The 22,872-nt window shown below is 38.8% G+C and overlaps 1 protein-coding gene across 1 annotated transcript in view; it reads right to left on the bottom strand.

Annotated features, from left to right (window-relative positions):
* Window positions 1-22,872, bottom strand: part of WDR33 (WD repeat domain 33) — a 69,409-nt gene that overhangs the window by 10,564 nt on the left and 35,973 nt on the right. Inside the window, exons 8-16 of the mRNA XM_085587556.1 lie at window positions 8,215-8,341; window positions 7,500-7,654; window positions 7,299-7,377; window positions 6,703-6,813; window positions 5,817-5,911; window positions 4,872-4,958; window positions 4,506-4,645; window positions 4,004-4,156; window positions 2,641-3,687 (exon numbers count right to left, since the gene is read on the bottom strand). Of these exons, the coding sequence (XP_085443682.1) occupies window positions 2,641-3,687; window positions 4,004-4,156; window positions 4,506-4,645; window positions 4,872-4,958; window positions 5,817-5,911; window positions 6,703-6,813; window positions 7,299-7,377; window positions 7,500-7,654; window positions 8,215-8,341 (1,994 nt within the window). The remainder of the gene's footprint in view (window positions 1-2,640; window positions 3,688-4,003; window positions 4,157-4,505; window positions 4,646-4,871; window positions 4,959-5,816; window positions 5,912-6,702; window positions 6,814-7,298; window positions 7,378-7,499; window positions 7,655-8,214; window positions 8,342-22,872) is intronic.

The following is a 22,872-nucleotide window of genomic DNA, read 5'->3' as shown; positions in this document are numbered from 1 at the left end:
ACCTTCCTACGCTGACATGACCAAAAAGCCAATCCCCCACAAACCCTTACTAGAAACCCCTAAAAATATAATTTCTTCCTAGATATGTCCAGTATAAAAGATTTAGACTTGGCCTTCACACCGACTTGTTAAAACCCTTTCAGCCTGCAGTCTGGAAATACTTAAAGACCTGTACTCCAGCACACCCCTGGGTCGTAATTACACTGCTTAACTTCTCCAGGAATCAAATAATTTTAATGCTCTAAATTAATTTTGAGAAACACTACCTTTTTGTTTCTGGTTGCAGAGAAGCAGAAAGTTTATTTGTGCATTTACCTCATCATATCTTGAAATATCGCTTTAAATTAAAAATTTATATTCAACTGCAATGTAGGTGATAAACACAAGAAAGCACACAAATATGTACTATAAACTGTATTTGCATCAAGTAATTTTGTAAGCATGTTGGAAAAATAAGCAAAATAAAAGATCTGGCTTAGTGTCCATTAAAAAAAAACCCCAAAAACCAAAATCCCCAAAAATACTTTTCTTATGATGGAATGTTGATTGGAGTCCAGAACAAATCCATCCTCTGACTAGGTAGAGCCAGCTATCACAGTGATTCTGCTGTTCCTGAGCAAAACCTTGCTGGAGTTCCAGGATTTCCCATCTATTTAGCAGATGCTTACTTAAAGTAATTTTTATGGAACTTCTTCCATTTATTTAACCAAACCAGCAGTTTTTAGCACACAGTAAATAACTCTCCTTAGCAGAAACCTTGCTTACAAACAAACCATGCTTTGCCAACTGGGAACACAGAGCTCTAACTCTGCATTTTCATGGGATTTTTGTTTCAAAATTCATTCCAGGCCTCAAACTGGGATTGAGCTGGAAAATATGCAGAGTTTAGAAAGAGGTACTTTACTAAAAGCTGAAAATGGCCTTCTGCATTTCAGCAAATCCAGCGTAGAGCCAGGGCAGGTAACAGCAATATCTTATGTGGAGATTAAGCCTTGCAATTATCTATAATTGTTCTGTGTTAATGCCACAAACCCTTGATAAAGCAGATATTCACACACCTCTGCTACTGAAAAGGAAGACAAGTGATTTGTACAAGTTTACAGAAGAAAAAAGCCAAATCCAGAACACAAAACAAACTCAAGTCTATTGTTAAAAAAATTATATATGGGGTCTTTTTAAACAGGAACTACAGTTATATTCATATTACAAAGAAGCAAAATGGAGCAGAACCTGACATTATGAATTTTAAAATACATTAATTTTTAAAAGCCATTACCATACTAAAGATGCACAAGGAAGGAAGAATGGGTTAAAATACCTTACTGTGTCATTTTTTTAGTGTCTGTAAAAACCTTTAAGATAGCAACATTCAAAGAAAATAACCAGCCACCTATCAAAAGCACCTTAGTGAATTCCAAAGTGTCAGTGGCAAGAGCAGACAAGGACAGCTCTCCACAAACAAGGCAATTACTCTCAAAAGGAAAATTAATTTCCCTGGGGTAGCAATGAGGAACAACTCTGCTGGTTTAAGTTATATAGTTGGGGAACCAACACTGGTTTGTATAACTTTGATATTTGTGAAATTTCAGCAGCAGTAGCACATTAACAGCCTTCTGGAGGGAATAATTCATTTGTAAAGAAAAAATATTCAAATAAACCCGCAACTTGTGGGCTACTCTGCTTCAATCTGAAAATGAGTCTCTGAGCTAAAGCTCATTTGAATGTTCAGTTCCTCATTGTGATTGGTACTGGACTACACATTAAGTACTCTACGTGTCTAAAGCCTTGACTGAAATTACTGAGTGCAGGTCTAAAAGAGACAATTCTGGTTAAAAAACACCACACATTTTCTTTTTTCAATTAAGTACAGTTGTTTTTTTCCCCCAAACTTCCCTTTCAAAATTCACCTAGAACTGAAGACACTTGAGACAAAGTAAGAACTGGTGCTATCCAGCTAGGAATTGATGGGAGGCAATAACCACAGAGAGCTCTGTGTGATGTGTAGTAGGGCAGAAAATGGAAAGTGCTGTGTCTCTCTGCACTTAAGAGTCAACTGTTAAGTGCAACCAGACCTAAGCTGGTTCGAGGTGTGTCAGCATCTATGGTAAATCCATCCCACAGTTTGGATTAACTACTCTGGACAACTGAGAGTTGGCAATATCTTGCTTTAATACATACATGTGACTTTTCTTCTGTTTAGTTTCTTAACATTTGACTTTTATTAATGCTTGTCTGCTCCCCATGAAATATCTTGCTTAAGACAGTTCAGTGTCTTTAAATATAAAAAAAGAAAAAAAAAAAGTACTTTCTCTTAAGGTTACATATTTTCACAGCAGACTGGTTTTTGTACTACTGTTCCCAACAATCCCATTTCCAGTTACCTGTCATAAAATCATGATTACTTTGGGTTGAAAGTGACCTTAAAGATCACCTATTTGCAATGCCCCTGCCATGGGCAGGGACACCTTGTGCTGTTCCCCAGCTATAGAACCCTTTTAATCATCACTTCAGTTTTCCTGAGGTCTCAGCAAGGAATACCCAATGTCCATTCTCTCAGCTCCTGCTGTGCACCTCTCTTGCACAGACAGTTACCATTCCCACCTTCTGAGAACTCCCCTTGTTCCAAAGACCCCCACGTACCTGATTGAAGGGGGGACGAGGCCCATCACCCAACAGAGGCGTTTTCTGCTGCTGGAAGGGCAGAGGGCCCTGGGAAGGGTGCGGCCCCCTGGAAGGGTTTGGCTGTCCCTGAGGTCCTTGCATGTTTCCTTGAGGCCCCACCAAAGAGCCTTGTGGAGGTCCCTGCTGGCCCTGGGGACCAGGTGGCCCACGCATTTCTTGTGGCGGTCCCAGCATTGAACCTTGAGGTGGGGGTCCCTGAAGGCCCCGCATCTCCTGGGGACCGTGTCCTAGTAAACCACTTTGCATATGAGGACCTCTCATTTCTTGTGGATGACCCATCATCATCCCTTGTGGATTAGGTCCCTGGTTATCTCTGGGTCCTGGTGGACCCTGCATGCCTCTCGGATTAAGTCCCATCAGAGGCCCTTGGGATATAGGGCCCTGCATGCCTTGAGATCCCGGGGCTCCTTGCATGCCGTGGGGAAGAGGTCCTTGCATTCCTCGTGGGCCGGGTGGCCCCTGCATTCCTTGACCTCCAGGGGGACCCTGAGGACCCAGGTGACCTTGTGGGCCAGGTGGGCCCTGTGGTCCTAAATGAGCCTGAGACCCGGGCAGGCCCTGCGGTCCCAAGTGTCCCTGAGGGCCAGCGCTACCCTGGGGACCTGAGGGCCCCATCGGCCCATGAGGGCCCGGATGTCTCTGCATTCCTTGATGTCCATGTAAATCCTGAGGCCGTGGCATTCCTTGTGGAGGCCCTTGGGGGCCTGGAGGTCCTTGTGGTCCCATGAACCCTTGTGGACCTCCAGCTCCTTGGTGTAATGGACCTTGAGGTCCCATTTGTCCTTGGGGTCCCGGAGGTCTGAACTGTCCTTGTGGACCGGGGGGTCCCATCTGAGGCATATTCATTGGCATCTGCTGAGGTGGAAGGGGCTGCTGAAACCCTTGAGGCATCTGTGACATCGGGCCTTGCCCTGGGAAAGGCTGAGGTCCATGGAGAGATCCTCCTGGGGGCGGTGGCTGCACTTGCTCAGCTTGCTTTTGTGCAAGTCTCTCAATTTTCAGTTGCTGTCCAAAAAAGAGAGACAGAAAATCAACTAAGCACAGAAGTACGTTACAAGTAAAAATGCTTCCCTTGTAACAAACAGAAATCACCAACTGAAGAGATCCACTGGTAAAGTGAGATGTGGGGGCCTCCCTGAGGGATTCACATCATCACATATTAACTGCAATATCCTGTCCAATGAGATGTCTTTTTGTAAAAAGTGAAAACAGCCAAATAGGTCAAACTGCTGCAGGAAGCTGCTCACTTTAGTGCTTAAGTCCAAATCCGCCCCAGAAAGAGCTAAAGCAAACTTGTTAATCCCTGTGTTTCCACACGTACCTCCAGGAGTTGTGGGTTTGTGTACTGAAGTGCTGCCATTTCCTGCTCAATCTCTGCCTGTGATTTCTTTTTCTCCTCCAGCTTAATATCCTCCTTTCTATCATTCAATGGCTCAGGTGGGGGAGGCAAAGGAACTTTATTTTGCATCCATGCCTACAAAGATCAGGAAACACAAGATTAATTCTGTAGAACAACATGTGTGCAACATATTGCTGCAATGAGAAAGAATATGCTGAAACATTTTGTAGTATGGATACTTGAAAGTAAAAACAATGCTGAATAAAACTTCCTCGTCTTCTAAATTGTTCCCAGGTACAGATACAACATAGAAGGTAGTTAATAAAATAGTTCGTGTTTAAATAGCAATCCAACTAGCTACTGTGGTAAATTGCATGGGGTGTTGATACAGGAGAGCTGTAAAATCCAAAACATTTCAAAAGACACAAACCTTTTGAAGCTGAGAAAAAAACAAGTTGTTCTGTTCACTGTACCAGGTACTTACCTGCTGAAACTGTGCTGGTATTGGTTTTGCATAGGGAACTTTTTTCTGTGGCACTTTCTTTTGGTCCTTTTGCATTACTTCCTCCATTCCCCAGTCCAGTCCTGGGATTGTCATTTCAATGTCATTGGACTCATCTTTCCCTTTGGCACCAGGGAAACAAACAGTCAGAGCAATGCAGGCTTACACAAAGATCCTTTATTTTTTCACAGAGGCTTTCAGATCATCCTTTTTTACACAGCAAAATATGCACAACACAGAACTTTAGAAAAGAGCATCTGTGCTCCCAAAGAATATGAAAAGAATTAAAAAGAAGTTACACAGTATCTGGATTGCTCAGGAGAATGCTTTTCCATAGCTATTACTTACCCATCTGCTCCTGCTCCATAGCTATTTTCAACTGTTCAGGTATTCCCATCCCAGGAATAACTGCCAGGCTGTTGGGCTCCAGATCATCTAGAGAGAAAAACAACAAATATTTATACTTGGAAAATATTTCTTTACAGTACTATTTTATCCCTTTGGATTCTCACATGCTTTTACCATTAGTATCATATTCCAATAGTAAATAGATATTTTACAACTGGTAGGTCACAATTTAGTTTCATACATGAATTACAGGATATTCAAAGAACTGCAAGTTCAGATTCATAAATACACCCCAAAAGGTCAAAAATTATGTCCTTTCAGGAAGGTTACATTTAAGGCAGAAGCTTAGAAAAAGAAATAACAACCATAATAAATCCCATTTTTGTTATAACAAATCTGTATATTTTAAAATTTAACTTGTATTAAAGTGCTGCATTTTATATCCCCCCTTAAAAAAAAAAAAAAAAAAAATCAAAAATCTGAAGACACAGATCCAACTACAGGTGGCTGAGGCACACCACTGAGCTGGGCAGCCTAAAATTATTGGGATAAATCCTTAAGAGCAAAGTTTAAAGGTTTTAGTGGAATTCTTGTTGCTTTTCCTGTTGCAGTTCAAGACTGTGGGAAGCCTTGAAGACAGATGAAGTCTTCAGGAAGAAAAGTAAACTGGAGATATTGCCAGAGGGAGAGCCAAAACGTCTTCCTGTGATTGACAGAGCAGGTCTTACCTCCTGGAGCTGTGGAAACAGAAGAAAACCCATTGTTGGAATGATGATCACTGATAATAAGGGCAGTAAAATCATCCTTACAAAAAGGTATTTTTGCCTATGTGGTCCCCAATGCTATAATTCTGCTTCCTCACCTTACCCAGAAGTGTCACCTAATGATCTAGGCCTGTTCCTGACCCCAATGCTCTTACTTCCCTATTGAGGAAAAATGCCTCACCATATTCCACACCATCCTCTGACATCCCAGGCAGCAGGTTCAAGTTGTAACGATCTCTCATTTTATCTCCAGGCCGATTTCTAGTCCAAAACTTGCTGTCAAAAGGAATTTACATTATCTCATTAAAGGGTCAAGAGCATTAACAACTTCTAATCTAATTAGTTCTTTGATTTTTAGTATAAGATCTTGATTATGGAAGGATTCAACTCTTACTAAATCAAGTTTAGCTCTAGACCTGAACACAGGGTATGAGCTTCAAGCCAAAAACAAAAAACCCAAAAAATATTGTAGTGAATTACATGGTGGAAAGTTAGAGGATACTTCAAAGTGCAATGAATGTTAATTACAAGGGATCAACATCAGATCATGAAAAAAGAATATTTCTAGTCCATCCAAAAACTTCTTGCTCAAGTATATTCTTCATATACACTAAATGTACACATGCCTCTGCAAAAATGTACTGCATTTATAAAATAAATTATGTTTATAGCATGTCCAACCTAAAAACACAAACTACAGCCTTTGAATGTGTCTGCAATATGAAAATACATGACCAGCAGATGATCTGCAGGAAAAATTGCTGTGAAGATATGAGTATTTCTTCAGCAAAAAAATACATAAATTATTTTTTTTAAACTTTTCTACAGTGAATTTAAAAACTCCCACCAACCAAAATCATAATATTTGTTACAAGAGGTCAAATTCTACCTTGTAATATAAAATGTCACCTAGTGCTTCGTATTAACATAAATTGTGTCTCTGCTTTGGCCACTGGTTGTGTGGCCAGAACCATCCCAATCTATTTATTCACTGATGCCAAACACTGTTCTGGTTTCTAAAAATAAATACACTCTCTTAGACCTTCTCTTTAAATACTTGAAATTACCTGGTGTGATCATTTGATCCTGAACACAGAATGTGTCCGAGGGGATGCCATGCCAGACTCCAGATCATTCCTTCATGGGCCATTTCCATCCCACCAACCTCCTTCTCAACCCTGATGCATAAAAAAAAAATAATCACACACAGCTGAGTATCTCCTACAGCTACAAGAGAAAACTTCTGCTATTCAGCTGTTGTTCATCCTCTATCCCATATTTTGTCAAATTTAAGCCTCTGTAATTTTTCTACTGGATTAACTGATTGTTCCCTGTGGTTTTAATAGGCAGTTCAGTAATGTAGGGATTTTTAACTGTACATTTAAAACCAAAATAATTCCAGCACCTCAGAACAAGCTTTAAGAGATTCATCACCATCTCAACACGTGACTGGTTTTGTGCAAGCAATCGTATCCTTTAAAGCACATTTCTACAGGAAAACATCTTCATAAATGAAGCATATTAACAAATTCCTCAGGTACAGAGAAAAACTATTATCATAAATATGCAGGTTAAATATGGTCTCAAAGGGGAAAAGAGGTATTTTGTGTTTTGTCACAGCTGACCAACACCTTTCCAACATGCTGATGAAAATGCCACGTACCCAACATGCCAGAACAGCAAGGAGCCATCAGACCCTCCACTGGCAAACAGCCCTTCATGAACAGGATGCCAGGCCACAGCTGAAACACACAGTAAGCCACGATCACCAGGTGTAATACTAAGATTTCTAATGAATGGAAATAAATTTAATTTTAAATCAAAGCTTAATAATAACAATCTCCATAACAAAAAAAATTCTAACCTGTGGCCTCTTTCTTATGCCCCCTGAAGACCTGAAGTTCTTCCTTCAGGTTCCGGATGTCGAAGAGCTTGCAGAGGTGGTCACGAGAAGCTGTCAGCAGCCAGTTTCCATTGAGATTCAGTTTCACCTCCATCACTGTGTTTTTGTGAGCATGTCTGCAAGCAGAGAGAAACAGATTGTTTGTCCTGAAGCTGATTTCTCAAACACAGATAAAAATGTGTCATTTGCCAGTCACAAATATTCAGGTCAATAACAAGGCAGTTCAGGCTACTAAAGCAGAACTGGGGCTTTCTGTGCAAAGGCCCCGTGCTTTGATTCTGGTCTTTTGTAAAGCAACTGGGAGCACTCACTGACACAGTATCCAGTTATTGTGCACGTTTCTGCTGCAGCATAACAAAGTTTTTATCAGCCAGATGAAACATCTCGTTTGTTATTCCCTACCTCAGTCTGTATAAGAACTGTGTGGCTAGATTTTCTGTGAAGAAGAACAAAGTAAATTTAAATAATGAATGTTAAAGTCTCAATTTTCCAGGTACAGACTTGTCCTCATCTAATAATTTTCTGGCACAGGTGAAGCACTAGCTTCATGTGTGAAGCAACTGTGTATGGCTGAAAAGTTGTGAGGAAAAGGACTATAGAAGGGAATTAAGAAAAAATTATTTTATAAAGTTAGTTTATATTTGAGCAAATCAAAAGTCTGTGGGTAAGAACTTACAGTGTGGCAAGGCTCTGGCCAGTCTTTGGATCCCAGAACTTGATGGGCTGTTGGCTATCTTTGCTTCCTGAAACAACTAATCCCTTTGTTGGATGCCAGTCAACACATTTCACATCTGCTCCATGGCCTGTTAAAATAAAAATTGTCCATTCTGAGATTTCACAGACACTCAAAAATTACAGGATGCACACCTTATAACTAATTTAAAACTGAATGAAAAACATCACAGAGCACAGATAACAAAACATAAACTAAATAAAATCTCTTCCCAAGTTATTTAGCTTGCCTTTCTTCCCACTAATTAATAGGAGCATTTTCTCCTCAGATTATGCCCTCAAATCAAGCTCACTGGAAAAATTATCTAAGAAACTTCTGTTTAAATTGGTACTTTTCTTTAGCCTTTGGCCTTATACAACTTCACAGTATTTTAAATGTAGCACTGATGAAGCATTTATATGGAGGTGGAGGAGGTAAAATGATTGTGTGACACTTCAGTTTCAGTGAAAAACTGAGGAAATATAAAGCAAATACCTATTTGTTCCTATCCTATCAGTACTATCCTTTTACTGTCCTGTCACAAAATAAGCAAAGAAATTAAATAATTGATCTTAAAACTAAATTAGTGATGAAAAGAAACCTTATGAGATGTGATCTCTTACCAGTTTACAGGGATTCAGGTTTTTCCAATGCTTAAGTGTTAGCAAAGAAAAACCCCTGTGATACAATTTCTTTTTAAATTGACTGAACTTGAGAGAGAATCAGTGCTGTTCAGATGAGCTAAAATTCATAAAAAAAAAAAAAAAAGCCTGTTCCTGCTGCATGATAAAATGAGGTTTCTGAGGTTAACTATAGGAATGAAATAAGAGGCTGTAATTTCTTTCTCCAATCTCTCTCCACACCAGCCCACTTCAAGAGAGGGCCAACAATAATGTCCATCCCAGAAAATGAGGCAGCATGCAGCAACTGAAGAAAAAAGCAATTTGAGACAGGAGGGTCTGCCTGCAACATGAAGGCACTGAAGTGATAGATGGCATGGAAGAATGGGAGCACACTCCAGGAAAGAGTAAGGATTGCCATCAATCAGACAGCTCCCACACACACTGCTCTGCTACACACTGGAACACATAAGTTTAAGCAGCACAAGCTGCCTTAACTCAGATCTCACTTTGAAAAGACATTAAAAATAACTGTCAGTTGAAATTTTCCTGAGGCCACAGAAAAATCAGATTAGAATTGATGCCCTTCTGAGCCCTGAAATCACAAGCCAAAGATTAAAAGGATCAAGGTGGTTACTGTTCATTGAAGGATGTTTCAGGTGCACTTATGGCAAAATGCACAACAGAATGCACACATGATATTGGGCTATGAGACTTTTGTAAGTTTAGCAAACTACCATAATTGACAAGAATCCCCAGTTAAAAGTACAGTTAATGAAATAATTCCCCCCTTGGTTCAGCCTCCTACTGAAGCCTCCCCCCTTTCTCCTAGCCCCACATTGTTTATGTCTACATACATGGGGAGGTAGAAGAATGGCCTTGGTTCACTGAAAAAGAAAGATTTGAATGGGATTCCAGGAATGTGTCTGTCTAACAAAGTACTGGAAAAGTACTGAATGCTAGCTAAGAAACCATGGAACTGTACAGTAAGAGTCTACAGAGCTAGGAATATATGAAAAATATATAAAAAAGCAAAAATCTTTTGGCATCAGAATAAGGAATATACTTTATCTTAAAATAGAAGAAAATTCTTAACATGTAGAGCACACTCTCAAGTAAGTTCAACTTTCCTCCTCTCTGGAGGAAAGGACAGACAGGGAAGAGGTTCTTGAGCAAAGAAGAAATGAATCCAGCATTGGCAAATATATGGGAACAACTATAAGAACTGACTGACAATATAGATGAAGGAACCCAATTCCTCCCCAGCCACAGCAGGCAGAATTGTCTTTGGAATATTTGGGGTTTCAGGGACGAGCAAGATCCTCAAGTTGCCAAGACCATCAATGTACTCTGGTGGTCTGGGTTACCAACAGAGAGGCACCCTGAGATGTAGTGTTTCCTTTCTCTCTGGCTTTTCTAATGCAGAGAGAAGTGACAGGCACTGTCTGTCTGCATTTGCTATGACTAAACCTCTTGACTAAACCATGAAGCTGAATGCTGAACAAATCTTGCTTCCCAGTGCTTATTTGGAAGCAACAATTCAGCCAGGATTAAGGGAGAAAGTGCTCCTCCTCCACAGGGGAGAGGAATCCATGCTTGCAGATTTCCAGCTAAGGATATTCTGTAGGTAGTTGTTTTCATGCAGTCCCCAGGGAAAGAAAGATTTTAATTCAAGGCCCTTATAAAAAACCACTCCATTAAAGTTAATACTTAGTTGAATCATATGAAAATGTGTTCAGACTAGAATGCTTGAGTATGATCATAGATATGAAATAAAAAACCTGCATAGACTGAAGTGACATTGGCACTGCTGCTCCTGAAATGAAGACAATTAGCAATGGAGAAGCACAGGAAAACACAGGGCTAACTACGCTTGATGGCAAATATTGCATCCAGAAAACAAGTGATGCTTGTGAAAGGCCATCTCTGGGTGACAGCTCATCTTGTGCAAGGCCCTGCTTTAGGCTCTTCTTGAGTTAAGCCAGCCCAAACACAAATATGTGCCCTGAGAAAGAAAAGGTTTAGAATGGGCAATTTTAAACAGAGTAACTGAAGCACCCACCCTTTCAAAGTCTTCAGAAGGGAGAGGCAGTGACAGCATGGGCTGACAGAGCTGAGAGGCAGAAGATGCCAGGACACTCAGAACTTGTAACCAGGGCAAATAAACCATTGGGTACTTATCAAAATGTTTTTGGTTATCAGCACATTAATACTGTCCATAGAGATCAGAAGAAACTTATAATATTTAAAAACATAATTGTTATAATCTTTGTATGATTGAACAGGTAACTGGCATTTATTTCCTGCAGAGAGCATTCTTCCAACCAGTGCACTCTGGATTATGGCAGCAGAGGGGAAAGCTGGGACCCTCCTTTGAAATCTAAGCAGTGATGGCTCCTGCCCTCCACAGAGCCATCTCAGCCCCAGCTCTGCAGAAATGGGATCATCACACACTTAGCTTCATTGCATTAGGAAGCTAAAGCTTTCTCAAGAGAAAATAAATTTTTCCCTACTACAACTGTACTTTAAATAAACTATTCACAAGGGACAAACTAACTCAGAACATTCACATAATCAAAATAACTGAATAGCATCATCTAATCAGACCTTGCTTAATTTCTTTTAAAACAGAAGCAATTGATGTTGTATATTGCTTTTCCTTCTTTCTGCTGAGAGATGGGCACACTATTATCCGTAATGAGACACATGATGCAGAAAATACATTTAAAATAACATTCCAGAGGAAAAAGCCACCTCGCAGATTTTATTTCACAGTTGTTTTCAGTTCTTAGTATTGGGAATCAGCCTCTCTTCTGGTACAAAACCCCCCTGTCCCCAGACACCAAGCTCAGAAAAACTTAATTCATACAAATCTCTGCCGTTTACATTCCCTGTTTGCTGACAACAGCTTCTGCTCAGTAATTTCAACAGTTATGAACACACTTATCTCCCTCTTTCCTCAGAGCTCCAGGGTGAGAATTCCTCTCTGAACAATTCCTTCTCCTTTGCATGGACCTTATTATCAACTCCCAGTCTTGTAGGGACGCTTTATGGATAAATGAATTGAAATGTGTGAATTGTGTAGGAGTTGTGGCAATAGAAGTCCCCATAAACCAACCAAAATGAAAGACTGAAGGCAAAGATTTTTGAGAAACTCAAGTAATTTAAAATCATGAGTGAAAATCTGAGCATAAACCTACATACAAACACTTGTTGATTTTACTTACTACAAATTTTTCCAACCATTTAACAAAATGTACAGAAAAACAAAGGCAGGCACATATAGTACCTTTGAAAAGCTCAGATACAAAAGCAGTTCCCTACTATTATCTTTCATATGCATAATAAATGCTTTGAGTACCCTTAGTCACTATCTTCTTAATTAAAATACTGACTGTTAGTACTTCTAGCCAATATCTTTGAAGGGTTGATCTTTAAAAGACACTGAACAGAAATCCTGGCTAGTGAAAGACCTAACAAGCTGTCATAAGATTATGTCTAATGGTATTTGATCAATTCAAGTATGTCAGAAGTCTGAAAAGCACACATATTATAAGGACATTATTTTTCCCCTCCTCAAACTAATTTCTGCATTTAGGACTTTCTGAACATAGCTTACAGTGTAAAAAAGCTAGTTTCAATAATTGTCTCTATATTACAGTCTATAAAATATCCATATATTTTACAATGCAACTGTGTATAGCAGTTATAGATATATCAGGTTTATTGCTGTAGCTTAACTGCTCTGTTTTATATTCTTTCCCCATGGGATGTGCCCCATTCTGAATGCACATAAATTTAAAGAGAATTTTATATAGATGATATTAGAAAATTTCTAGATCCTTCTCAGCAACTATGTGAATGTAGACACTTACACTAAGATGCCAGTCTTAAGGCATCTTCACATTTTAACACCCACATTCCAAATAAAATAGGTATTTATAACATTTTATATTTTAAAGAATTAACAATAATTTAACTGCAATGATACTGTTTGTCATTTAGAATTCTATTTGCTTGAATTTTTTTAAATGCTGTTCTAAGAGGGGAGTAAACAGAGTTATGTATCCTGCACCCAGCCTGGTTAGATCAAAGCTTTTTTTGTCACCACACACTGACACTAACCTTCCTGTTGTCTGTGTCCCCAAAACAACACCACACCTCTCAGAGAGCAGGGCCTTGGCACAGGATTACCAAGGGATCTGCAAAGAAATCCTCTAAACATGAACCAAACAAGTATCTTGGAGTCTGCCTATAGCCTGTACCATCAACTTAGGAAAAGCCAAACCAGAAAAAATTAATTTGATAAGAATATAAAGTAATTTGAAGCCTCACACTGATAGTTTATGTCAAAGTAACTATTGAACAGCATTAGATCTTACAAAAACCAAGCTAAGGTACTCCACCCCTAAAAAAGAGTGCAAGGAAGAAGGGACAGAAAAGTGCAAGTCAAAGATAATGGAAACAATGTTAGCAGAAAGGAACTGTAAGTTTTCTACACAATTCCATTAGAAGTTACTATTTGCTTCCAGGCTATTAGACAAATTGGATTATTCTGCCATTATTCTGTTCCATTTTTATAAAAGGCTTTTGAAATGTCATGTGGCAGTTACCCACTCCCCAGAAAACCCCTGCTCTATGTACAGCTCACTGAGGAACTGAATACCCCACACCTAAAAGAGCCTGGGTACAGTTTTGGTCCCACTGATCACCTCAGCACTAAGGGCAGGTATGTATTTAATTCCAGTCATTTTGTGTTCTTTGCCCTATCAACTTATGTGAACTGTCCTCATCCAAGAGGTGTCCTGGGAGCTCCTGTGCTTCCTCTTCTCCACTCCAAGAATGAACACCACAGAAACTCTCCCTCTACAGATACACAGCCAGCCTGTGCTTTTTAGTATCGTGTGGGAGGTTGGTGCATAGTAAATTAAGGGAAAAGCTCCTATCAGTCTTCACTGGATTAAGAATAATCCTCCCACCCTACTTTTAGACTTCTGTACCACAAACACAAGTTTTACTGTCCTTTCTTTGCTCAGTCTAGCTCTTTTCTAGTTTATTAAACTTGTTTTCTAGAGTAACAGAAGAGAGACTGCTAGTTTTAATTTACCTACAGGGGATGTCTTCTAGATCCTTAGTATTCCATTAATTCAGCCACAGAAAGGGACATAATTCATAGTTGTTTAAAAATTTACAAATAATTTTCTTACACTTCTGTAATAATAATTTCTTCCCAGACAAAAGCTCTTGTAACAGGACACTTTATCATCTGTGAAATCAGGAGAGTAAGAAACAATAATAATCACCTAAACAATCACTAATGAAACAGGTGTGGGTAAACAAATTACTTTCCCCAAGATTACCCAGAACAGGTAATCAGTGTTTCCATAAATGAGTTTAGAATTTGTATGTGCTCATCCCAAACTGTGAACAGTTTGAATTCTACACAGCCCCAATGAACCGGCAAAAATAAAAATTAAATTTAATGCTAATTGTGTGTTTGCATGGCTTGGTAATGGTAAATGCACTGTAAGAATAATGCATAAAAGTTATTACATGACATGTAATTACCAGTAAAGTGAATTATTTACACCTGGGGAAATTCAATGACAGTATTTTCTGTAAGGGCTTGCTTGTAGCAAGGGGAAGTAAAGCAGCTGAGTTCCAGTGTACCTGGGAACTGGTCATGAAGGGTTAAGTTTTTATAGTGACCATATTAAACTTAGAGGGATTGTTTAAAATCTTCAATTCACTGAAGTTGAGCAACTCCCAAAGCTGAAATGAATTGTTTTGAACAGAACCAAAAATCACAGAGCTGAAGATGTTTGCTAGTTTAGATCTGTGGGGTCAGGTCCATGTTTTTTAATCATTATGTTCATGCTAGAGTTTACAAACACTATAAAGATACCTTTCCTTTTAGACATATTTTCTTTTCTTTAATTCCTGAAGCTGTTTTTGGGCTTTATCATTACCTACACCTAATCAGGTTATTTATGCTGTAAAATGTCAGGACAAAACAAGTCCAATTGAGACCAGCATCTGTAACATGTCAAGAGCTGTTTAACATTCTCTTTGTGAGAACAACACCAAAAATATCAATTAAATATGCACGTTTCACTATTTCTAACCATAAGATACAGTTAAGTCATATCTAGATTGACCACAAATAATTATCAACACTAAGTTATTTTAGTATGTAAAAATATTATTAAAATGTCACTAATTTTGCTTAAACAGCATTCAGATATTTTAACTTACCAGCAATTTTATGCACTTAATCCCCTATTTATATCATTAGGAGCAGCTCTGTCACGGAGATCACCCATGTGATGATGCTTTAGATGCAGCACAGTGCTTTAGTGCAATATAGCAGTCATTATTTCTACTTAAAAGGTCACTACTGATCTTCAAAAAAAAACCTATTAGAAAGCTCAGAGCTAGCTCAGAAGAAATTACAGGGAAAAAAGGGCAGAAAGTGTCAAAAGAGAAGATATACCACGTTAGAACTTCCAACACCTTCTTATTCCAAATAGAAATGCGAGTGCTTAGCAGTAATGCAGCTGAATTCAAGGACCAAGACAGGTTTTCCTCACAGTTAAATTATTTATGAAACACAGATTGGATTCTACTTTGCACTCAGACAGTTATCTACTAAAATTCTCACTGCATATTATTTATTATTTCTTTGCATGTACTTATTAGAGAATGAAAAGGGAGTTTTTTAAATTGCAAAAGGTGAAACCAAAATTTTTTTTTCTGGTTACATTACCTGTAAAGTAGCTGGGACTAGATGTTCTTTTCTATTAAAAAATTAGCCAGCCTACTTTGAAAGCAGCAACACACTTGCTTTTCATTGATAGAAAATATTTATTTACAAGGGCATTTACATTTAACGATAAGAAAAATATGGTACAAGAAACATTAAAAAATGAACAGCAGTTGTAAGAAAATCTCTCATGCTTCATAACATCAACATCTGACAGGAGCCAAACCCCCAGTCCCTCAGGAAGTGTCCCACAGTTTTCTACTGCTTGTTTTGTGGCACCTTCCTTAGAGTACCTGGCACTGGTCACTGATCTGACAACGCCTGCACTGCCTCCAAGGAGTGCTGAGTGTCTGGAGCCCCCAGGCAGGACTGAGCACACCCAACACAGCCTGGCAAGAACAGGGGGAAACACAACAGGGATGAAGACAGCTGTGCCCAAGAGGGGAACAACACTGCTCCTTCAAGGGCAGTAAAAGCATGAACTTAACAGATGAGAAATTCCATTTTGTCAATCATGAGTCTGCAGTTTCAATAGCTTTATGGCCTCATATCTGGGTAAAGAATCAAATTGCTGGGCAGTATATTCTTTTGTAAAAATAGACCAAACTATTTTTCACATGAAAACGTTCCCAGTCAAGTCCTCCAAACATGGACCAAACAAGTGTCTTGGAGTCTGCCTATAGCCTGTACCATCAACTTAATAAAAGCCAAACCATAAAAAATGAATTTGATTAGCTATCGAATAATTTATCAAGTAATAAGCCTCACAGTGACAGTGTGTCAAAGTAACCACTGAACAGTCAGAACACACACTTGTATTTTATGAATCAAGAACAAAGTGAGGCATGAGTTACAAACTGGTGCCTGAAGCCAAGCTTCCAGGAACTGATGGGATTTCAAGATGAACTGAACCTAGAGTAGCTTCAGTGGGGTTTTCTAAATACATACTGAGAAACTAGTTCTGGTCACTAATTGCTGAAAAAGGTGATTTGGTGTGGTTACTTCCTGCCAACAGGGAATCAAAACCCTCACCTTTCCTCCAGCACTCTTCTGCCAAGCCTTTGCCTGTTCCACCTTGTGTGACACCATTAAGCGTCACAAAAAGTTCGTGACACTGCGACAGTTTTACCGAAAACACAAAAAGTAATGCAAAGAAGGAATGTCAAAAGCACAGTATCAATTTGGATGTATTCTGAAATTAACTTGAACTTAATAAAGAAACTTTGGTGCATCCTAAAATTCAGCCTGGCAATTTAGTTAACAGAGGAGAAAGGAAGGAAATCGGGGCAGACTCTGCAGAGCTTTAGTACCTCCTTGCCTCTAGCTCTCTGCTTTGACCAAAATTTTGGTTGAGGTTCTAAGTGGTAAAATCAGAATACTTAGCTCCCAGCTAAGCTCTCTTGGAAGAGAACAAAGATTTCCAGAAAAGCTAAGAGTAGCCATTAATATTATTTTCCAGTAATTATTTCCTTTAACATCCTGCTGGACACACATTTGAGTTCTGCTGATGAGTATGGCCATTGCAAGAGAAAAAAACAGACCAAATACCTACTTTAGAGATTAATTCAAGCTTCAAACCCCTGTGTGGTCAGAGGTTTCTCTCAGCAGACAGAGAACTCTCTCAGAGAATTCCCTCAGCAAGCTGCAAAAAACTAAGAAAAGTATTTGTGGATGTCCGTAAAAGAAGTTGCAAGAAGTCTTCTCTTGATAAACCCTTACTGCCAAGTGAACCCAGAATCTTTTAATAAAAACACCCAACACAGGAGGACTACCAAGATCTTTCAGTTAACTTGATATTCTTTAACTGGAAGAAGAGCTTTCAATGTGTTTTCATGGTTAAGATGACAGGACAGCTTCCTACCTTTTTAACATCCCTTTGAGAGAAGAACTATCAACTGTCAGTCAAGTAAATCACTTTTAGAGACAGCCATGATCATCTGGCCAGACCCAGATGAGCACTTGTCCAGCCAGGTGCTCACTTTAATGGACAGCACTTCGACAGAAAAGATGCTTTTCTTCTTGCCAGCCAAAAAATACATGTAAGCTATTTCTGACAGTCAGTTTACCATTAGAAAATATCTCATAATTATGAGCCCACTGCAATGTCAAGCAAAGAAATACTGAGTTTAGGTACAGAGAAGCTGGGAAAACTATTTTCTTTGGTTGTAGGGCAAAAAGTGCATGACTGACAATACTCCAAGTAGTACAGCCCAGAGTGAGGTGATGTGGCAGACAAAGATTATCAAACTTTACACAGACTGCAGGAAAATATTTGTGTCAGTCAATAACCCAATTAGCAAGTGTAAAAGATCCAAGAAGGAATGTGAAGACAGTTTCAACTGGGAAGCAGCAGGTCCACTGAAATAAACTGGTGGCAGAAAGCAGAGCACTGAGTTACAAAGCACTGCCCTTTCTGAACAGACACAATTCTCATCTCGAGCAGAAAGGGCCAATTTTCAAGCAACTGAAATACAAAAGGGCTGAAAAATTACAGAAGCAGAAACTCACCTAATGAACAGAATACCATGAACTGAAACAGAAAAAATCTGGCATGTAATTATCACATGTAACATCACACTACTATACAGGCATGTTTAATTTAGCTGTGATTTTGGGACTAATGAGAAAAAACACAGCAAAATTTTAAAAAATAACAATCTCAGTGAAAAAGTGTAATTGAAATGCAGGAGACAATGATTTGAATAATGTTACAGACACCTAAGAGAGAGAAACCCTTTGTTTGAAATTTTAAGCAGCAGAGATGAGGTCAGGCGAGAGACAGAAACAAGGAACATTTTCTGCCTTAGTTTAAATTTCTGCACCATCAGTGCTCTCATTTCCTTTATTTTCCTGACTTTCCTCTATCGCCACTACACTCCCAGTCCTCGCTTTCTTGCCACCTAATAATTCTGAAATTTATGAAAATATTTTCCTCTTTTAGATTTAAAAATAACACTGCAGTTCGTAAGTAAGTAGAGAAATGCAAATATATTTTATTTCTGTTTCAATTCTAAAAAGAAGTGCCTTATTAAACAACTGTTTTGCAGTGTGGCTGTACAAATATCTATGAAGCCATCTAAAATTCTGTGCATCCTCATGTAAAATTTTAAATTCTACAAGCACATGAATGGATCTAAAACAAAGCTCTTCACATGTGACTGAACAGAGAGACAGGGAAAAATATGATTTGCAAAACTTACCAGGGATTTTGTGCAATAAGACCTAACAAAGAAAGGGAGAGATGTCAACAGGAAGAAGTGGGATAAAACAATCCAAATAATATTTAAGTAACTCAGCTATATCAAAACCAGGGGGGAAAAGTATGGAGAACATGTAAAGATAACATATATGGGCATGAGAAGAAAGGCAAAGGGGCTATTACCAGTTTAAGTGGGTTTACAAACAAAAGTGCTGGCAACAATTTGTGGAAAATCCTGTCCTCAGATTCATTCATTTCGTTCACAGGCAGATGTGAACAAAACAAGAGAGATGTGATTTTTAAGGTACAGGGGAAAAAATTGCTGCTACTACTTCTTAATGTAAAAAAAAAAAAAAAAAAAATAGGTGTGACACAGGTTTCCTATGACATGTTAGAGACTATTCTTTCAGGACCAGAACAGAGGATACAGGAATCAAACACATCCCACACATCAGGCTATGGATAGATGAAACACTTCTCCCAACCCTTCTGTGCTTCTGGAAGTCACTACCAGTTGGATTGTTTCACTGCCGGCCTCAAAGGAGTAAAAACATCAGCCAAGACATGAATATTGTTCCCCTCTGTGATGCAGGTTATGACTGAATTTGTATTTGAGTCTACAGGGACATGTAGACAGCAGCATGTTACAAAGTCCCAAAATGAGATAAAGAAACGATGCTGAATTTGGCAAGAAAGAGGCCTAAAAGCCTACTGCAACTGTAACTGCAGTGTTATGTTCTCATGAAGCAATCAGAATTTCCACAAGAAAACATGTTGATTAGAACAGGAAAATGACTCCTCAGAAGCAGAAAAATATTCAATTTCAGTGCTACACCAACAGCTCCTGGCTGTTATTGCACACCCCTCCATGTTAGTACCAGATACATTGTCTAATATTTCAAAATGAAAATTTTTCAAATACTTAAAACAGAAACTTTTTTTCTTACACTCAGTGGAAAAATAAGTTAGTCTGAAGTACTTTTTGAACTAAAGCTATTGCAGAGCTTTAAAAAAGCTTCAAAAATTTAATAAGAAGTTCTAGACAATACATAGAACCAAAATTCTAGAGAATACATTAAAAAGTCAAATGACATGGACAAAATAATTGCCAAGACAGAGAATGTCCATCTATTTCTAAGTGCAAAAAAAGAAGTTTGACCATCTCTCCGGCAACACTGAGAAAAAAGAAACATTTTAGTTTTTCTGAAACAATGATCTTGCCTGAAGAATTTTAACTGTGTCCGCTTTGATATGGGATGAGCACAAGAGGAGGACTATTAATACCAGAGATTTTAACTTCACCATTCTGGAAATACATGTTGAAAATATTAACAAGTTATCTATGGGGCTTTTTTTGGCCTGGATTTTGGACCATTTATTATACAAAACCAGCACCACAAAAGACACCTGTTTAACTTCAAATCATCTGCAACTGTGTACAAAATGTGGCTCAAACCACCAAAAGAAAACATCACTTATATGAGAAATTTAAAATAAAAGGCAAAAAAGAACAAGTGATTACTGGGACAATGTGGTTCAGAAAGAAGCTTTTTCCTAATGAATCTTTAGATTTCTCTCAGTGCTTTCTGTAGCAGCATTTAAAACTTTTCATCTTGCACACACCAAAAGGAAGAAAATAGAAAATATCTTTCCAGACTCAGAAATATACCAAGCAGTTCACATAATCACAATGAACTAGGTCCACATATGAAGCTCCAGAGACAGGAGACGGCTAAAAAGCAACCTTGGGAAGATGGAAAATTTGGAAAATAACAGGCAGAAGGAAGTAGGTTAAGCACAAAAATAATGAGGGGAAGGTCATGGCCAGGATGAGGCTGCTCTCCTGGCCTGGAGTGGAACTGATCTGTGCTCTTCCAATAAAACACCTTTTACAGTGCTGTGTGTGATGTCTGTAGCTAAGCTGAGAAATGTGAAAATGCAGGATTTATCTTCTAGGAAGTCGGACTTTAGAAATCTTCTATGAAATAAAATTACTGATTAAGTGAATCAGTGTTGTGGGAGAGGCAGGGAAAAAAGTCACCTCTTCACTTGCACAGATACATTTCCGTACACAGTCTCAAAAGCATAGACCAAAGAAAGATGACTATCATGAGAGAAGATGGTATAATTTCTGTTTGAGAAGGACTAGGTAAGAGCATGTCCATGCTCCTGAAGTAATCTGCTCAGGAAACTGAAAAAGACCAAATATATTTGTTGGCTAAATCATGCAAGTGCTGCCAAATTTACATTTTGATTTTTTAGTATTTCTGTTAACACAGCAACTCTGTATTGGGGAGTAAAGTGCTTTTTTAACCCTGGAAAGTTAACAAAAAACAAAAAAAGAAGCTTTAACAGGTATAATCCCATGTCAACAGTTTATTTTCAGTGCGAACAAAATACAGTTATTGTTTCAGTACACAGAATACACCTCCATTAGGCTGGTCTGTTTTTGGAATACACACTCCCATGTGAATTATCTGCCCTAGCAAGATGCAGTTTTACAAGAGTCAGTGTACCATGCAGGAGACCAGCTGCAAGAAGCACTGCACTGGGGAGAGGTGCAGCAGGCTGGGGAACACCTGAGCCTGGAAACAGGAGCTTCATCTGCTGGAGACTGGGCTGGGAGACTCCAGCAGCAGCAGGGCCCTGATCTGCCTGAGACAGCAGCAGAGCTGTGCCCTGGGATCACTGCTCCTCCCCACACAGCACTGGGGATTGAGCTCTGCAGTCTGCATGACACATGCCATGCCACAGCAGCACTAAATATTCCTGCCCTCATGCACAAATGAGTACGCCTTCACAGAAGTTTTTGTTATATAAAAGTTATATAGCCTGATTATCCACCAAGTGGTTTTAGGAAGACTTTCTGCTCCTCTGTGAATTATTTTTTTAAGGGGGATACATTTGCAGAATTATTAGTGCAATTTATCATTTTTTTACTAGCAGGTGATTTGTTCAGGCTGATTGGAACTAGAATTAGGACAAAACATCTGGTGAGCAGAACACATCACCTGAAGCAGCTGGGTGACCATTCCCAGCCCTGCAGATGTCCAGTCCACAGTAACAGCAATCCAAGAACCACGGACAGTAACAAACTGAAAAATTAATTACCTCCTCAATCCTAAACTTGAGTCCTTCCTGTGCAAGGACTGCAAAGAGTAGATACATCAGGAAAAACATTCTGATACTCTTCATGTCTAATAAATGCAACATTAATTTCTAAGTTTTTTAATATGGCACTTTATGTCAAATTAAATTCTAATTTCAATTCCCAACACCATTCCCTTTTATAAACCAATAATGAACTATGCTTGTTAGTTACTTGTGATAATTGCAGCTGCTAAGTATTTCTCAGAAAAATTGCCTCATGCCTATTCCTTACTTGCAAAATAACTTCAAGTAAACTTACTAAGTAAATAATTCCATCTTACAAAAAAGTTTTTAAAAAACTTATTCAAATACCAACATTCTGTTGGAACAAGTCATTAATTTAGTAAATAAATATTGTGCAATGGGTTAAAAACAAGGTGCAACAATGGGTTAAAAACTAGTGCAACACCTAGTAATCCACTTTTGTGGAAAACCCCTGTGACTCAGAACCTGCTTTGAATTTCAGTGAATTACTGTAATTTGCTACATGTGTGGAAGTGATGATACCTGAAATGACAGCTGTGCAGGAAATAATGCAGCTTCAACCACTGCAGATGAATTGTCAGTATTTCTAGCCAAGCTTACTAGGAACAGACACCCTTGTGGTGATATTGCAGACTGAAACACCCACAGTAAGTGCTCTTAGGGACAAAGACTGGGTAATCCTTGAGGAACTGTCATGCAGGGAAAAGAAAATGGCAGGGGAGAGCATCTGGCAACGTGTGCAAAGCTGTGAGCAAGCAGCACATGTTTTCCAGCCAGGAAGGGGTGGCTGCATTCCTCCAAACATGGCTGGCAGCAGTGCACCTGCTATTTAAAGCTTCAGTTTTATGTGACCACTGGAATTCTAAATTAATACAAGCACAGAAATTCCTGATTGCATTTTTAGA

This window comes from Lonchura striata, chromosome 9 (genome assembly GCF_050655825.1).
Source record: "Lonchura striata isolate lonStrDom1 chromosome 9, ASM5065582v1, whole genome shotgun sequence".
In the NCBI taxonomy this organism is placed as follows: domain Eukaryota; kingdom Metazoa; phylum Chordata; class Aves; order Passeriformes; family Estrildidae; genus Lonchura; species Lonchura striata.
The sequence above is the reverse complement of the archived record's forward strand: the minus strand, read 5'-3'. Positions and strand labels throughout refer to the sequence as shown.